Source organism: Lipotes vexillifer, unplaced genomic scaffold (assembly GCF_000442215.2).
Source record: "Lipotes vexillifer unplaced genomic scaffold, Lipotes_vexillifer_v1.1 scaffold1129, whole genome shotgun sequence".
Lineage (NCBI taxonomy): Eukaryota > Metazoa > Chordata > Mammalia > Artiodactyla > Lipotidae > Lipotes > Lipotes vexillifer.
Window position 1 is genome coordinate 1181856 of NW_006789022.1, and position 13367 is coordinate 1195222.

Genomic DNA, 13367 nt, shown 5'->3' on the forward strand with positions numbered 1-13367 from the left:
CCTCTCAGGGTCCCAGTGCCCGACGTCGCAGAGTGAGAGCAATTCCTTCTGGGACGCGAGTCCCCTGCTGCTGGGAAAGCCCCCGCGAGGTGAGTGTAAAGGCAGGGACAGAGGCGGGGTCCGCGGCCATCGCTGGGAGCGGTGTTGACGTCTGCATTCTCCCGGCGCAGAAGAGGACAGCTCGGAGGAGGATTCAGACGAGTGCCGCTGCGTGAGCGGCCGCTGTGTGCCTCGGCCGGGCGGCGCAGTGTGCGAGTGTCCTGGTGGCTTCCAGCTAGACGCCTCCCGCGCGCGCTGCGTCGGTGAGCAGGGCCGAGGGGCGGGGCAGTGGGGGGGCGGGGCCCTGCAGAACCCCGCCTGGACCGGAAGCCCAGAGCGCCGCGCGGCTCCGGCGCCGTCGCGAAGTCCGCACCTGTTAACCCCCACACCCAGACATCGACGAGTGCCGAGAGCTTAACCAGCGCGGGCTACTATGCAAGAGCGAGCGCTGCGTGAACACAAGCGGTTCCTTCCGCTGCGTCTGCAAAGCTGGCTTCGCGCGCAGCCGCCCGCATGGAGCTTGCGTGCCCCAGCGCCGCCGCTGACACCACCCTCGGTCTGGACCTCGGCAATCACCGAGGAGTTTCTGACCGACACTTGGGGCGAGCTCCGCCTCTCGCTTGTGCCCTCACTCGGGGCTCGGACCCAGGGACCCTTCGGGGCCCGCAGACCCCTTCCCCGAGCCCCATGTTCCAAGGGTGCCCATACCAGCTCCACCCGGTTCATAGGCAGATGTTGGGTCTCTCTGGCGCTGCCGGCCTTCCTTCCAGAGAGCGTTTCCCAGAAACTGATAAATCAGATCGTGCCTCTTTACTCTGGGTTTTAGAAGTAAATTGATGTTCATGTCCGTGGTGGGCGCGGTCTCCGAAGGGCAGCACCAGACCCCAGCCTCCTTGGAGGGGCTAGACTGAGCCCAGCACAGGGGGTGCGAAATAGAATTTATTGTGGCTCTGATTATGTATATGTGAAATGTGCCTGGCCAGCCCGGCCGGGCTCCCAGGGTTTGTACAATAAATACATCTGCGGGGCCTGCTCTCCGAGGCTGGGAAGCGCCCACACCCGCGGTTCAGTCCAGCTTCCGGGTTCCCAGCTTCATGGGGCCCTTGGCTGTCTTTTTCTCAGCGCGTTTCGCCTCCATCTCCCGCCTACGCTCCTCGCGCTTCTTCCGGGCTAGCTCCGCCTTGGCCTGTCCTGGGAACAAGAAGGGGAGGAGGGCTGACGGCGTCAGGACAACCTGAGTCTCAGCTTCCCAGCTCATGCCTGCCCCAGAGGAGGGTAGCCCTGGCCCATCAGCCAGCCAGCCCAGGGGAAGCACTTACGGCTCTCGGCCTCCAGGCCCTCCCAGTTGTCATCACCCCACGAGTCCCGCCTCGGCTGGAAAGGGAAGCGTGGGCTGGAGTGGAGGCCTACTCTCAGTTGAGGTCCACCCCAGGCCTGCACCCTCCCACTGGACAGGTGCCGAGTACCTGGGCACCAGCCTCCCGACGCACTGACAGGGCAGCAAAGGGGTCGCCTTTGTCACTAGGCTCTGGTCCACCCCAGTTATACTCGCTGGCCAGCCGTGTGCCCTCAGGGGGTGGCTCCAGGGGGCTTGGCTCCTGCCAGCCCTGCTCCCATGCGTCCTCGGCTTCCCAGCTGCTCCAGTCTGATTCCTGGGATTTGTGACCAGGGTTGCTGGTCTGCAAAGAGAAGGAGGAGATAGTGCCAGAGAAAGGGAGGGAGGGAGGGAGGGAGGGAGGGAGGGGCAGGGCCCCACCCCACATACATGTACCCTGTCCCACCCAGCTCACCTGCCCAGCCCAGCTGGCTTGGCCCCCAGTACTCCAGTTGTCCTGCTGGGTCAACACGGATTCGGCCTCCTGCTGCAGTGTGGGGAGGAAAGCATGTCCGTAGGGCCCCCTGTACTCCACCCAAAAAGGCAAGGAAGCCCCCTAGCCCCTGCCCAGCCATGGGCTCCTCCCTTTCTTCTTTTGCCTTCCCTCTCGTTTTCTCCTTAGGCCCTGTCTCCCATCAGTAAAGTGGACACGCTGAACCTGGCCTGTCATCACTCCTCTATGAAGCTGGGGAATGAGATCTAGAGTTCCACACCCGTGCCTGTGGCCTCAGGGGTCTCACCCAGAGCTCTGCCCCCATTCCCTTCAGAACAGCCCCACTCCAACCACAGCCCAGGCTGAGCCCAGCCCCAGGGAGGACTGGTTGGTTGCAGGCCTGGGAGTGACCTCTCCTTGCTGGTCACAGGGCGGGGTGGGCCCTAGAACAGGTACAGGAGGGACGGGGAGTGGAGGAGAGGACGGAGGGTCAGTGGGCTGAGCCAACCACCAGCAGCCTGGCCTCTGGAGTTGAGTGGGGGCTCAGCTGTCAGCTCTAACCTGCAAGGGCTGCTCCGTGACACCTACTTGCCCGGGATGCTGTGCAGATGAGGACAGGTCTGACTCCAGCCAAGCCCACATGAGTTCCTTGAATGGCAGGGAAGCCTGTGACCTTGAAGCTGGGGTCCCCCGGGTAGGCCTCCTCAGCCCCACTCACCTCCAAGCTACCCCAGTCTTCATCATCCCATCTGTCGGCAGCAGTGCTGTCCTCTTCTGCGTCCTTGCTCTCCTCTTGTGTCTCCCAGTGGCCTGAGGTCGTGGGTGTGGCAGGGACAGGGGTTGGGGCTGGGGCAGGAAGTCCTGGGGAGCAGAGACTCACTGAGTTGCCACACACTGGGCCCCAGGAAGGTCTCAGAGCAGGGCCAAGGTTGCTGGGGGTGTGTAGAGGGGAAGCTCACAAGGGGACTAGACCATATCCTGTCTTCTATGTCCCCATCACCATCCCGGGGGGTAAGTCGATCAGTAACACGTCCTGGGTGCCAGCAAACCCAAGCCCTCTCAGTCACCAATACAGCCGATCTGGGACACTCACCCTCAGGCACGGGTCTCTGGGGAATGTTGGTCTCAGCTGGGGCAGCCGTGGGGTGTGCACGGATCAGCTTAGAGGTGAGTGAGGAGACCCCTGTCACGGCCCAGCCTGCCCAGCTGGCTGCGGCTCCTCCCATTCCAGGGCTGGAGGCTGCATGGACGTCCTTCTCTGGGCAGTGACAGGAGAGACAGGTATGGACACCTCAGGCTTCCATGGGGAGGGTGGTAGGAGGGCAATAACTGAAACAGAGCAACGTGCAGTGGGCGTCCCCCTTCTCCAGGCCTTCTCCAGGTGGGGGAGTGGTGTACAGTCTGTCCTCTAGGGTTCTTCCAGCTTTCGGATGCTCCAGTAAGGTAGAAGGGGGCCATGACAGGTGACAGTTAAGAATGTGGCAAGAGTCACAGGGAACACGAGTGTGAGCCACTCACCCGCTTCGGCCAGCTGGGTGGGGTCCTCTGACACAGACTCCAGTTTGGACAGGAAGCTTCGAATGGCCTTGAAGGCCTGTGGGGTAGCAAGGGGCAGAGCTGGGGCCTCTAAGGTTCCCGTGAGCCTGCCAGGCCAGCTAGGGCCCAGGTATCCCCCAGATCCCCAGCTCCAGGGCCCAGCCCCAGCTGTGCCTCACCTGGTCCCGCACGGATCTCTCAGGATCCACGGTGAGGCTGCAGAGCACAGGCAGGATCTTGTGGGCGCAATCATTCATCGAGTAGAGGTTGTGGGTGGCGGCGAAGCCCAAAACACCCGCGACCCGGGATGGTGCAAACGGGTCCTTAGTGGCCCGGCTAAAGGCGGAGGTGAGGACCCTGTGTCTGGTCTGGGGTGGGGCGGGAAGAGGGCTCCTGAGTATAGGGTCAGTACGGGGCCCAGAACTGTCAGGCCTTACTTCCCAGAACAGAGGCCATCCACGGGGCCTCCAGAGTCTAAGAAATGTGAGTTAATCACTAACAAATGGGGAGAATTTACTTAAAACTCTAGATCTTGGCTTCTCCTCCCAAATCACTGGGCTCACGCTGCCTCAGAGTGACAGGGGCCAGAGCAGCAGCTGCCTCAGGGCTGAGGCCAGTGCCTCCCTTCCCACCTGCGCTGCAGACCGACTCATTCATTCCCGTTAAGGGCTTGGGAGCTGCAGGCGTCTGCATTCACAGGCCCTGGCTGAGGGGAAGGGATGTAAGGCCGTGGAGGCAAGCAGGCCCGGGTTTGGTTCCCAGACCCACCACCTACTGGCGGTGTGACCCAGTTCAACTCACTCCACCCTCAGACACTGGGCCGGAGCACCCAGGGCCTAGGTCTCTGGGAGGATGACAGGCCCCACACAAGGAGACCTGGCTCTGGGGGACCTGGCTGTGGTCCCGTGACGGTGACAGAGCTCCCGGCACCTGTGCAGGGCACTCACACCGGCACTGAGGTAGGAGCCGATTTTGCCCAGGCAGACGGTAGTGTTGCAGCGGATGGGGCCCTGCTCATCCTTAGCCTGCAGCCGCGCGAAGTGCTTCATCAGCTCCACGTTGAGGTTGGTCTCGTTCAGCTTCGGGGCCAGGAGCAGCATGGACTGCAGGGCGGGAGACAGCGGAAAGTGTGGGCCAGAGTGGGCACACTCTGGAGGCCACCAGTGGCCCTGGGCACTGAGGAGACAAAGCCCGCCAAAGCCCTCCCCAACCGACCCCCAACCTGGTCCTGGCCCCTACCCAGAATGCTGAGGAAGGCGACCCCCACTGCTTTGCACTCCTGTCTCCCATCCCTCTCCGTCAGCTCTCTGTTGCGTGCACTCTACTCAGACTTTCACAAAAACACCTCCACGTACACTCTCTACCAATTAGCTTGGGTTGAGGTCACCAATGATCTCCATGTTGCTGAATCCAAAGGCCAATTCTCCATCCTCACCAAACCTGACCCCTCAGCAGCTTTGACAGCCCCGAATTCTCCCTCCTCCTCGCAACTTTGGTCTCTTGTTCTCCCAGGACACCGCCCTCTCCTCGTTCTCTGACCTCACCTACTGCTGCTTCTCAGTCTCCTTTTGCTGAGATCTTACTGTTCAGACACCCCAGAGCTACTCCTCAAGCCTCGTATCTTTTACACCTCAGCCTAGGCGAGCTCACCCATCTCACGGCTTCGCATGCCCTTGTTAGCTACCGTGCCCAGATGCGCATCTCCAGCCCAGACTTCTCCCCTAAATCTCACACACACATAACCAGTGCATGTCCACCTGGCTAACAGACAAGGCTGTTAGAGGCCTGGGCCTGACCTCTTCCCGCAAAACTGTTCCTCCCAGGGACTTCCCTGGTGGTCCAGTGGTTAAGAATCCGCCTTCCAATGCAGGGGACGCGGGTTCCATCACTGGTCGGAGAACTAAGATCCCACATGCCGCGGGGCAACTAAGCCCAAAAGCCACAACTACTGAGCCTGTGAACTCTGGAGCCCGCGCACCACAACTAGAGAGAAGCCCACGCGCCGCAACGAAAGATCCCGCATGCTACAACTAAGACCCGACACAGCCAAATAAATAAGTATTTAGAAAACGAAACGAAACAAAACAAAAAAACTGTTCCTCCCAGTCTTCTCAGTAAATGGCAACTGAACCTTCCAGTTGCTCAGGCCAGAAACCTTGGAGCCATCCTTGACTCCATATCTTCCCATCACCAAATACTGTCAGCTCCACCTTCACAATGCTGCCCCTTCTCTCCACCTGCTGCTACCACTCAGGTCTGAGCTACTGTCATCTCTCATCTGGGCCACTGTAATAGCACCTAACAGTGTCCCAGCCCCCACCCTTGCCCTGACAGTTAGTTCTCCACATAGCAACACAGTGTTTTGCAACAGGTCAGATTAGGTCAGTGCTCTGCTCAGTCCCCCAGGGTTCCTGTCTCACTCCCATGAATGCATCAGGTCCCTGCCATGCCCTATGAGGCCCTGGCCCCACCATGACCTCTCAGACTACACTGCCCACAATCATGCCCCTTCAGCCATGCTGAACATCTTGCTGCTACACCTACACTCCAGGTACACGCCAGCCTCAGGACCTTTGCACATGTTGTTCCTTCCGCAGGCAACATATTTCCTCCAAATCTCCTCCTTCACCCCTTTTCACCTTTTTTCCTTAAACAACATCTCCTCTGCAAGGTCTTCCCTGATCACTGTTTTTAGAACTGCAAACTCTTCACATCGCTTTCTAACATAATATATTTTTTCCTAATTCTGTTTATTGTCTGCCAAGCCCCCTCCCCCTCTCCTCGAAAAGAAGCTCCAAGAAGGCAGGGAGCTTGGTCTGCCTGTGCATACTGCATCCCAGCACGGGACACAGGGCTGGGCACAAAGAGTGTCTGCTGAACGGAGGACTATTGGTCATGCCCATCCTGTTGCCCCCACCACCTGCCGAGCTGTACCCACAGCCTGGACCTACATGCCGAACAGTGCTTGCCCCTCCCGTAACCTGCTCGACCCACAGGCCAAAACCAAGGCCTGTGTGTCCTCTGATGAGCCCCCTCTAAGCCTCAGAAAACCAGGGGTGGCCCCTCTGGGCCTGATTACACCCACCTTGACTGTCTGCTCCCGGATGGCAGGGTTGGTGTCCAGGAAGCCATGGACGACGTGGGGAAAGATCTGGGTGTTGACTGTTGGCTCATCAAGGTACTGGATGAACTGCTCCATCTGTGGTCCGGGTTGGGGCATGAGAAGGCAGTCAGCCCTTCTACCCCTCACCAGAGACATGGGGCCAGCCTCAACATCGTTTCTCCACCCGGCAGGCACTGGCTGGCCAGGGGAGTCTCCTGAGGCCCCCACCTCGCATCTGGCCTCAGGCCCACGTGGACTGGTGAGGCTGCAAGGAGGGTGCTGAGAAGAGCCAGGGACTGGGGAGGTGGAGGGCCTGGCCTCTGGTCCCGCTCAGCAGGCTAACTGGTCACACCCCCTCTTAGAGTCTCTACCGCCTCATCTATAAAAAGGAGTGCAACCCCCGCCCAGAGAGGCACCATGAGGAAGGCTGGTGTGTTGAGCACCGGAGAGGGAATGTTGCCTGGAAGCACGGGTGGCCCCCACCCTCGATCCCATCAGTCCTGTATGATGCTCCCAGCTGCCCTGGGGTTGGCAAGAGAGACATTATCCCCACTCTAGAGGGGACCGAGCCAGGAGATTGGTCGGCGCAGGGGGAGGCGTTTAAGCCCTGCAGCCCAGGGGGGGCGGGACATTCCCAAAGCTGCCAATGAGCCCTGTGATTATCTTGACTTCCTGAGAGCACAGCCCCGCTGGTTCCTCACCAGTGTGTATGTTTCAGGGAGGGGTTTCTGGGGTCCCTGTGTAGCCAGCACAGGGGCTTGAGCTACCTGCCTGGGGCTGGAGGTGAGGAGGGGGCCTCCCGTGCAGCCAGGGTGGGGTCCGGGTTGGGTGGAAGCAGGCAGGGTGTGCCGTGGCCCCTACCTGTTGTAGGAGGCGGATACGCATGGCCCGGTCAGTCGATGAGAACATCTTGACCACGACAGGGATGATCTTCCGCTGATACTCCGCAGCGCCAAGGAACTTACCCACCTGAGAGAAGGCGCGGGAAGAGGGGCTCAGCTCCGTCCACAGGAGTGAGATGACTTCACTGGGCTCATTTAACTTCCTCAGGCTCCCTGCTGATTTCCCAGAGTGGGAACGGGGTGAGGGCGGTGGGGTGGGGCAGGCACATCCTCAGCAGCCCCTCTGCCCTGTACTCTGTCTCAGTCAGCGCTGCCCTTAACCCTTCTGAGTCAAGGCCTTTCTTAGGAGGCTCACAAAAGCTCTGTGCCCTTCCCTATAATCAAGCACCTAAACACCACATGCACACAGAATTCTGCCTATAATTTCTGGGGGTTCTCAGCTCCACAAGATTTACTTGCCATCTTCCCCGCTTTCCGCATGCCAAGTTCCTTTGGGGAAAGGGTTCTCCCACCGAGCGGGGAATGGCAGGCGCCCCGGTAACAGTGGGCTGGGGTCTGAGGAGGGGGAGAGGATCCAGCCACTAGAAGCCAAGAGAGCTAAGTGCCGAGTGGTCAGGAAGGAGGAAGGCAAGTGAGGTGGTGAGCAGGTGATCCCCTGGGCCCTGGGAACCAGAGTGCCCAGGTCAGACCAGGGAGGATGTCTTGAGGAAATGGAGGAAGGGCTATAGGCTCTGAAGGAAGGAGTGTTTGGAAAAAGAATTTTGGAGGCACAGGGTGTCCCTTCCCCAGGGACGAGAAGTCCCCACCACCTCCCTGACAGCTGGTCAGGTGACCCTGACTTGCTGAAACACTGGATGTCAAAGCTCCTCCTCCTGGTGGAGAGCAGTTAAGAATCCGCCTGCCAATACAGGGGACACGGGTTCGAGCCCTGTCCGGGAGGATCCCACATACTGTGGAGCAACTAAGCCCGTGCGCCACAACTACTGAGCCTGCGCTCTAGGGCCCGCGAGCCACAACCACAGTGGTTAAGAATCCGCCTGCCAATGCAGCGGACACGGGTTCGATCCCTGGTCCGGAAAGATCCCACATACTGTGGAGCAACTAAGCCCGTGCGCCACAACTACTGAGCCTGCGCTCTAGGGCCCGCGAGCCACAACCACTGAAGCCCGTGTGCCTAAAGCCCATGCTCCGCAACAAGAGAAGCCACCACAGTGAGAAGCCCGCGCACTGCAACGAAGAGTAGCCCCCGCTCGCCGCAACTAGAGAAAGCCCGCGCACAGCAGCGAAGACCCAACACAGCCAAAATAAATAAATAAATAAAATTAAAAAAAAAAAAAAGTACATATATTAAAAAAAAAAAGCTCCCCGTCACGTGGGCTTGGATCTTCCTGACCAGGCTGCCCCTGCCAGGACACCAGCGAGGCTGGCCGCGCCCTTGGCCTCTCTTCTGCCCTTCAGACCTACTCAGCCAGTCTCTGGGCCCACAGTTCCTGAGGCTCCAGGGCCCACTCACCTTGAAGAGGGGCGTGAGGACAACAGCCCCCGCGCTGCCAAACTCGAAGGCAGTCAACAGCTGGGGCAGCACCTTGTGCCGGCAGAAATCCTCAGGGAACGAGTCTAGGCTCTTGCTCAGCTCTTGGAAGAACTTTTGCTTCTCGGCTGGCTCTTTGATCTGGAGGAGCATGGACAGTATGCAGGGAGCGGGAAATCAGCCTGGTCATGGTCTTGTCAGCCACGGCAAGGACGGGGGTCACCTCCAACCCGAAGGTAAACTTAAGCTTGGGGTGCCAGATGGGCTGGGTTCAAATCCCAACTCTCCCATTTATTAGCCGTGTGACCTTAGGCGAGTTCCCCCACCTGTAAAATGGGGTAGTAACTGTACTGTCTCACAGAACTGTGCCAAGGATTCAACCAGAAAACGCACATGAAAGCTGCCCGGCACACTGGAGGCGCTCAGTCAGTGACCGTCATTATTGTCACTGCCACCTGGCCTGTTGCTGTGAAAGCAGCCACTAGGGGGATCAAGCCCTTTATCAGCGTTGCCTCTGCTCCTCAGGACAACACAAGGTGTGAGTACCATTAACCCCACGGCACAGACGAGAAAACAGGCTTAGTGAGGCCAAGGGGCTTACTCTGGCACCCTGGGCCTGGCTGGGTTGGGCACACCTGCAGCTCCTTGGGTGTAGGTCGTGGCAGGCTGTGGAAAGGCAGGGATGAGGTGCAGTTTACCCCAAGAGCTCGTCCTCCCACTGGGGCCGAACAGGCCAGGCTGTCAGCTCGATGGTCTCCTTCAGTCCTCCTAACCTCCCCAAGGCTGTAATACCCACAACTCACACTTCCTGAGCACAAACTACGTGCCAGGCAGGTTATGTGCTAAAACCTTTACACAGATGAAATAATCCAATGAGGAAGCTGAGGCACAGAGAGGGCAAGGAGCTTGTCCAAAGTTACACAGCTAAGAAGCCGTCAAGGAAGGGTATGACCCGGTGGTGTGGCACCTCTGCTGTGCTACAGACTGTGAAGAAGTGCTGTCATTCCCCCATTTTCAAAGGAGGAGACTGAGGCTCAAGGTCACCAGGCAGGAATGGTAGGGCGTGGATTATAACCCTGTCCTGTACGCTTCCAAAGTCCCTGTGCTCTCTGCTGTACCGTCACCACCAGAGCTGCTGCCTGGGCCAGAAGAGGTGATCTCTAACTGGGGGTGGGGAGGACCTGGTCGGCCCTTGAGCAGCTCAATCTAGAGTGGGAGGCAGGCTTGGTGCTCTGACGACAGGGTTCAGAGGAGCAAAGGCCCAGAGAGAGGCCAAACCGCATCCAAGGTCGCACACTGAAAGTCACAGCCGGGCTCTCTCCACCGCTGCGCTCAGTGATGGGAAGAGGGGCCGCTGGGCACTGCCCTCCCACGCTCTCGTCGGGACCCGCCAGAAACAGCCTATTTCCTGTGGGGCACATATTACGGAGAAGGGCAGCCCGGCAGAGCCAGCCATGTGAGAAGACGAACTCCACGTAACAGAGCTCCTGCTGTCCCTACACTGCCCAGGAGGCAACAGGGCTCCGCGTTTCCAGCACCTTCTCCTTCAGCTCAGGTTCCCATCCTCGGAAGGCCTCCCAGCCCCTATGAGTCAAGATTCCACAGACCATCGAGGTCTGTGGAAGTGTCTATCACTCCTCCCCCATTCCGGATTCTCAGTCACCTCTCTGTGTGCCCCACACAAGGCCGGGTCAGAGCGGGTGTCCAGGGCAGAGCCTCCCTCCTTCATTCCCTACAACAGTGCTATGGGTTAGCAGATACAATAGTTATTCTCACTGAGCAGATATGGAAACTGAGGTTCAATGAGGTTAAGCTGAGGGGTCCCTCCTCACCATCTTTCCATTTGCTGTTCCCTCTGCCTGGAACATTCTTCCCCAGTTACCATCCCCATGACTCCCACCTTCACACCCTTCAGGTCACAGCTCAAACATCACCCTTGAGAGAGCCCCTCCCTAAACACCCAACCCTCACTGTTTTCCTTCCCGGCACTTATCCACATTCCAGGAAGCACAGCTTTCCTCATTTATGGGTTTTTTGTCCCTTTCCCCCAGTGAGGGTCCCCAAGGCTGGGGACCTGGTCCATTTACCCCCCACTAGATCCTTGAGAGCAGGGATCTGGGTCTGACTCTCCCTCCCCACCCTGCTACCCACAACACAGCCCAACATTCAGGGCCAGGGCCAGTTAACAGAGTGCCAGGAGCAGTCACTAAGCACCCACTATGTGCCAGAAACTACACTATGCAATTCAAACTCACTGACTCCTCACCCTGCTCCTTTGAAGTAGGTGCTGTTATTAGGACTGAACTTCATCCAAGAGAAGTCACACATAAATAACAGTTGGAGCCAGGGTTTGAACCCAGACAGCCTAGCTCCACAGTCTGTGCTTGTCTCCTGGGGTCTAATTATCAGGGAGCCTATAAAGTGGGGAGGGGACACAGGGGTGAGAAACGTAGGGCCAGAGCCCAGGGTGGGGCAGGGGACTCACCTGAATCTCTTCCAGGAAGAGGTTGGTCTCCACAAAGCGGTTGTTCATGAAGCCACCAGGTGCCCGGCAGTTCTGCAGGAAGCGGGCTGGGTTGGGACGTACCTTAGGGTTGGCTCCAACCAGCTCACAGTAATGGGGCACCAGTGACTTGGGGATCTGTGGGAGAAGCGTCAGGGTCAGGGCAGGGGCTGGCTGGCTGGTGGAGAGGGGCCGGGTGGGGTCAGACACTCACCTTCCCAGGGTTTCGTAGGGCGGATGCACGAGGTAGGGGCCCATTGAAGACTTCCCAGATGAGGCAGCCCAAGCGCCACATGTCAGCTGACCTGAGGCAGTGACCAGAGCTGCTCAAGGCCCTGCCACCTGCGAGCATAGGCCTCCAATCTACCCTGGGCACTAGGCACTCACTGCATGGCAAACCCTGGGCTGTGTTCCTCAGCTAATCCTCCCATCAGCCCCGAGAAGCACGTTTCATTAGCCACATTTGACAGATAAGGAAACTGAGGCTCAGAAAAGCAAGGACATCCACCCCAGGTCACACAACTTTAAAATTTAGAACCACCTGACCCCAAAGCCTGTGTTTATCCTGCCCTACCTCCCTGAGGATCCTGGGAGCAAGGAGTGGGCCCCACCCTGAGGACCCTAGTTTACTCCCCAGCCAGGTGGCAGGGGATAGGGGAGTACCAGCTAATCTAGGGTCCTGAGGCTGCAGGGGCTTCCAGAATAGGGCAGGGTGGGGCATGCCACCATCCGCCCCCCAGTCACCCACCACTTCTCTCTGACCGCTCTGCCACTGCCATCGGCCAACTCTGGGGGGTCGTACTGCTCAAGCTCGGGGATCCCCTTGCGGGGAGGTCCCCCGCCATTGCCCTGGGCTGAATACATGTAGTCCAGGCCCCCAAGCTTCCACTCGCCAGCGCGGTCCACGAACACAGCGGCCATGCAGACATTGTTGTGGATGAGGCTGCAGTCGTTGACCAGGAAGCTGAGGGCTTTCTGGGGGCAGAAGGAGCCATCACAGCCCAGTAGCTGCAGCCCCCCATCCCTGCTCTCATCACCACTGCCCCCCACCTCACCACAATCTGGTGTAGCCCCCAGGAGAGCTCCAGTTCCCTCAGGTCACCAGCCTCTGCTCGCGCCTTGAGGTACGCTCCCAGCGGGGTCACAGCCTCTGTCACTATGTGGAGGCATCTGTCTGTCTGAAGGGGACACGGGGTACCAGGGATGGGGCGAGAGGAAGGCGAGATGAGAGACATGATGGGGAGAGGGGTGGAGAAGAGGAAGTCAAATCTGGGGGCCGCTGGGGCAGAAGGGCTGGAAACCGGCAGGAAGGCAAAAGACAGGAGTGGGAGACTGGGAAAAAGTGAAAGGCAGAGATAGGGCAGACTGAGCAGCAGGTAGGTACCTCCAGCCCATCGATGTAGGCCAGGATGTTGGGGTGCCGTAGAGTTTTGAGGCGCTTGAAGGCAGCTTTGGCCACCTGGGTCTGCTCTTCGACGCCGGGCTTCACGTCATACACGAAGATGGACACCGGGCTGCCTGTGGCCTGTGGGAGGGCAGAGCGGCCTCAGGTGTGTGGGCCGGGTCCCGGGCAGACCACTCCACCTCCGAGATGGTCCCCGGAGCTGGTTCAGTGCCAGAAAGGAAGGGCCGCTGGGCTGGTCTCTCCCCAAGTCAACCCTTGGGGACTGAGTCGGGCCCACGTAACCCTGGTTGGGTCCGCCTGTCGGTCCCTCGGTCCTTCCGCTCGCCACGTCGGCACTGCCCGTCCCCCTCCCCCGGCCCGTAGCCCTAGAGGCTCCGCAGCCACGTCAGGCGGGCGCGACGCGGCGGAGCCGGCGGCGCTGACTAGGCGAGACCGAGGTCCGCTGCGGCCTGCGGAGCGGCGCCGCTCTCACCTTCTTACGGCCGCGGTGCAGGACCCAGGGCCCGGGAGGGCCGCCCTCGGGGAGTTCCGGGCTGAGCTCAAACGGGAAATCCCGGACCGGGTCCCGGGCAAAGAACCACATCGTCCCCGCCGCCGCCG

The 13367-nt window shown here is 59.5% G+C and overlaps 2 protein-coding genes across 5 annotated transcripts in view; one reads left to right on the forward strand and one right to left on the reverse strand.

The window, feature by feature from the left end:
- LTBP3 (latent transforming growth factor beta binding protein 3) overlaps positions 1-1113 on the forward strand; it is a 17856-nt gene extending 16743 nt beyond the window's left edge. For all 3 annotated transcript variants that reach the window (XM_007462005.1, XM_007462003.1, XM_007462004.1), the window contains 3 exons: positions 9-89; positions 171-302; positions 433-1113. In XM_007462005.1, the coding sequence (XP_007462067.1) occupies positions 9-89; positions 171-302; positions 433-584 (365 nt within the window). In that variant the 3' untranslated portion in view covers positions 585-1113. The remainder of the gene's footprint in view (positions 1-8; positions 90-170; positions 303-432) is intronic.
- Positions 1106-13350, reverse strand: SCYL1 (SCY1 like pseudokinase 1). 2 transcript variants are annotated; one of them, XM_007462002.1, is made up of 18 exons: positions 13240-13350; positions 12747-12887; positions 12418-12540; positions 12111-12337; positions 11577-11667; positions 11345-11500; positions 8842-9000; positions 7348-7455; positions 6469-6582; positions 4331-4486; positions 3563-3751; positions 3366-3441; positions 2941-3105; positions 2566-2657; positions 1821-1901; positions 1506-1718; positions 1359-1413; positions 1106-1230 (listed from the first exon to the last, which is right to left on the reverse strand). In XM_007462002.1, the coding sequence occupies exons 1-18, from the start codon at positions 13348-13350 to the stop codon at positions 1106-1108; spliced, it is 2382 nt and encodes a 793-aa protein (XP_007462064.1). The 2 variants fall into 2 exon arrangements, with proteins under 2 accessions (XP_007462064.1, XP_007462063.1); XM_007462001.1 differs by having other exon boundaries at positions 2566-2708.
- Between the last annotated feature and the right edge of the window lie 17 nt (positions 13351-13367).

Excerpts from the sequence above, each read along its gene's own strand:
- SCYL1 (XM_007462001.1), bottom strand. The coding sequence starts at position 13,350 with ATGTGGTTCTTTGCCCGGGACCCGGTCCGGGATTTCCCGTTTGAGCTC. Across the intron at positions 12,888-13,239 it reads TGCACCGCGGCCGTAAGAAG|GCCACAGGCAGCCCGGTGTC; the intron begins GTGAGAGCGGCG and ends GCCCTCCCACAG. Across the intron at positions 1,231-1,358 it reads GGGCCTGGAGGCCGAGAGCC|GACAGGCCAAGGCGGAGCTA; the intron begins GTAAGTGCTTCC and ends TCTTGTTCCCAG.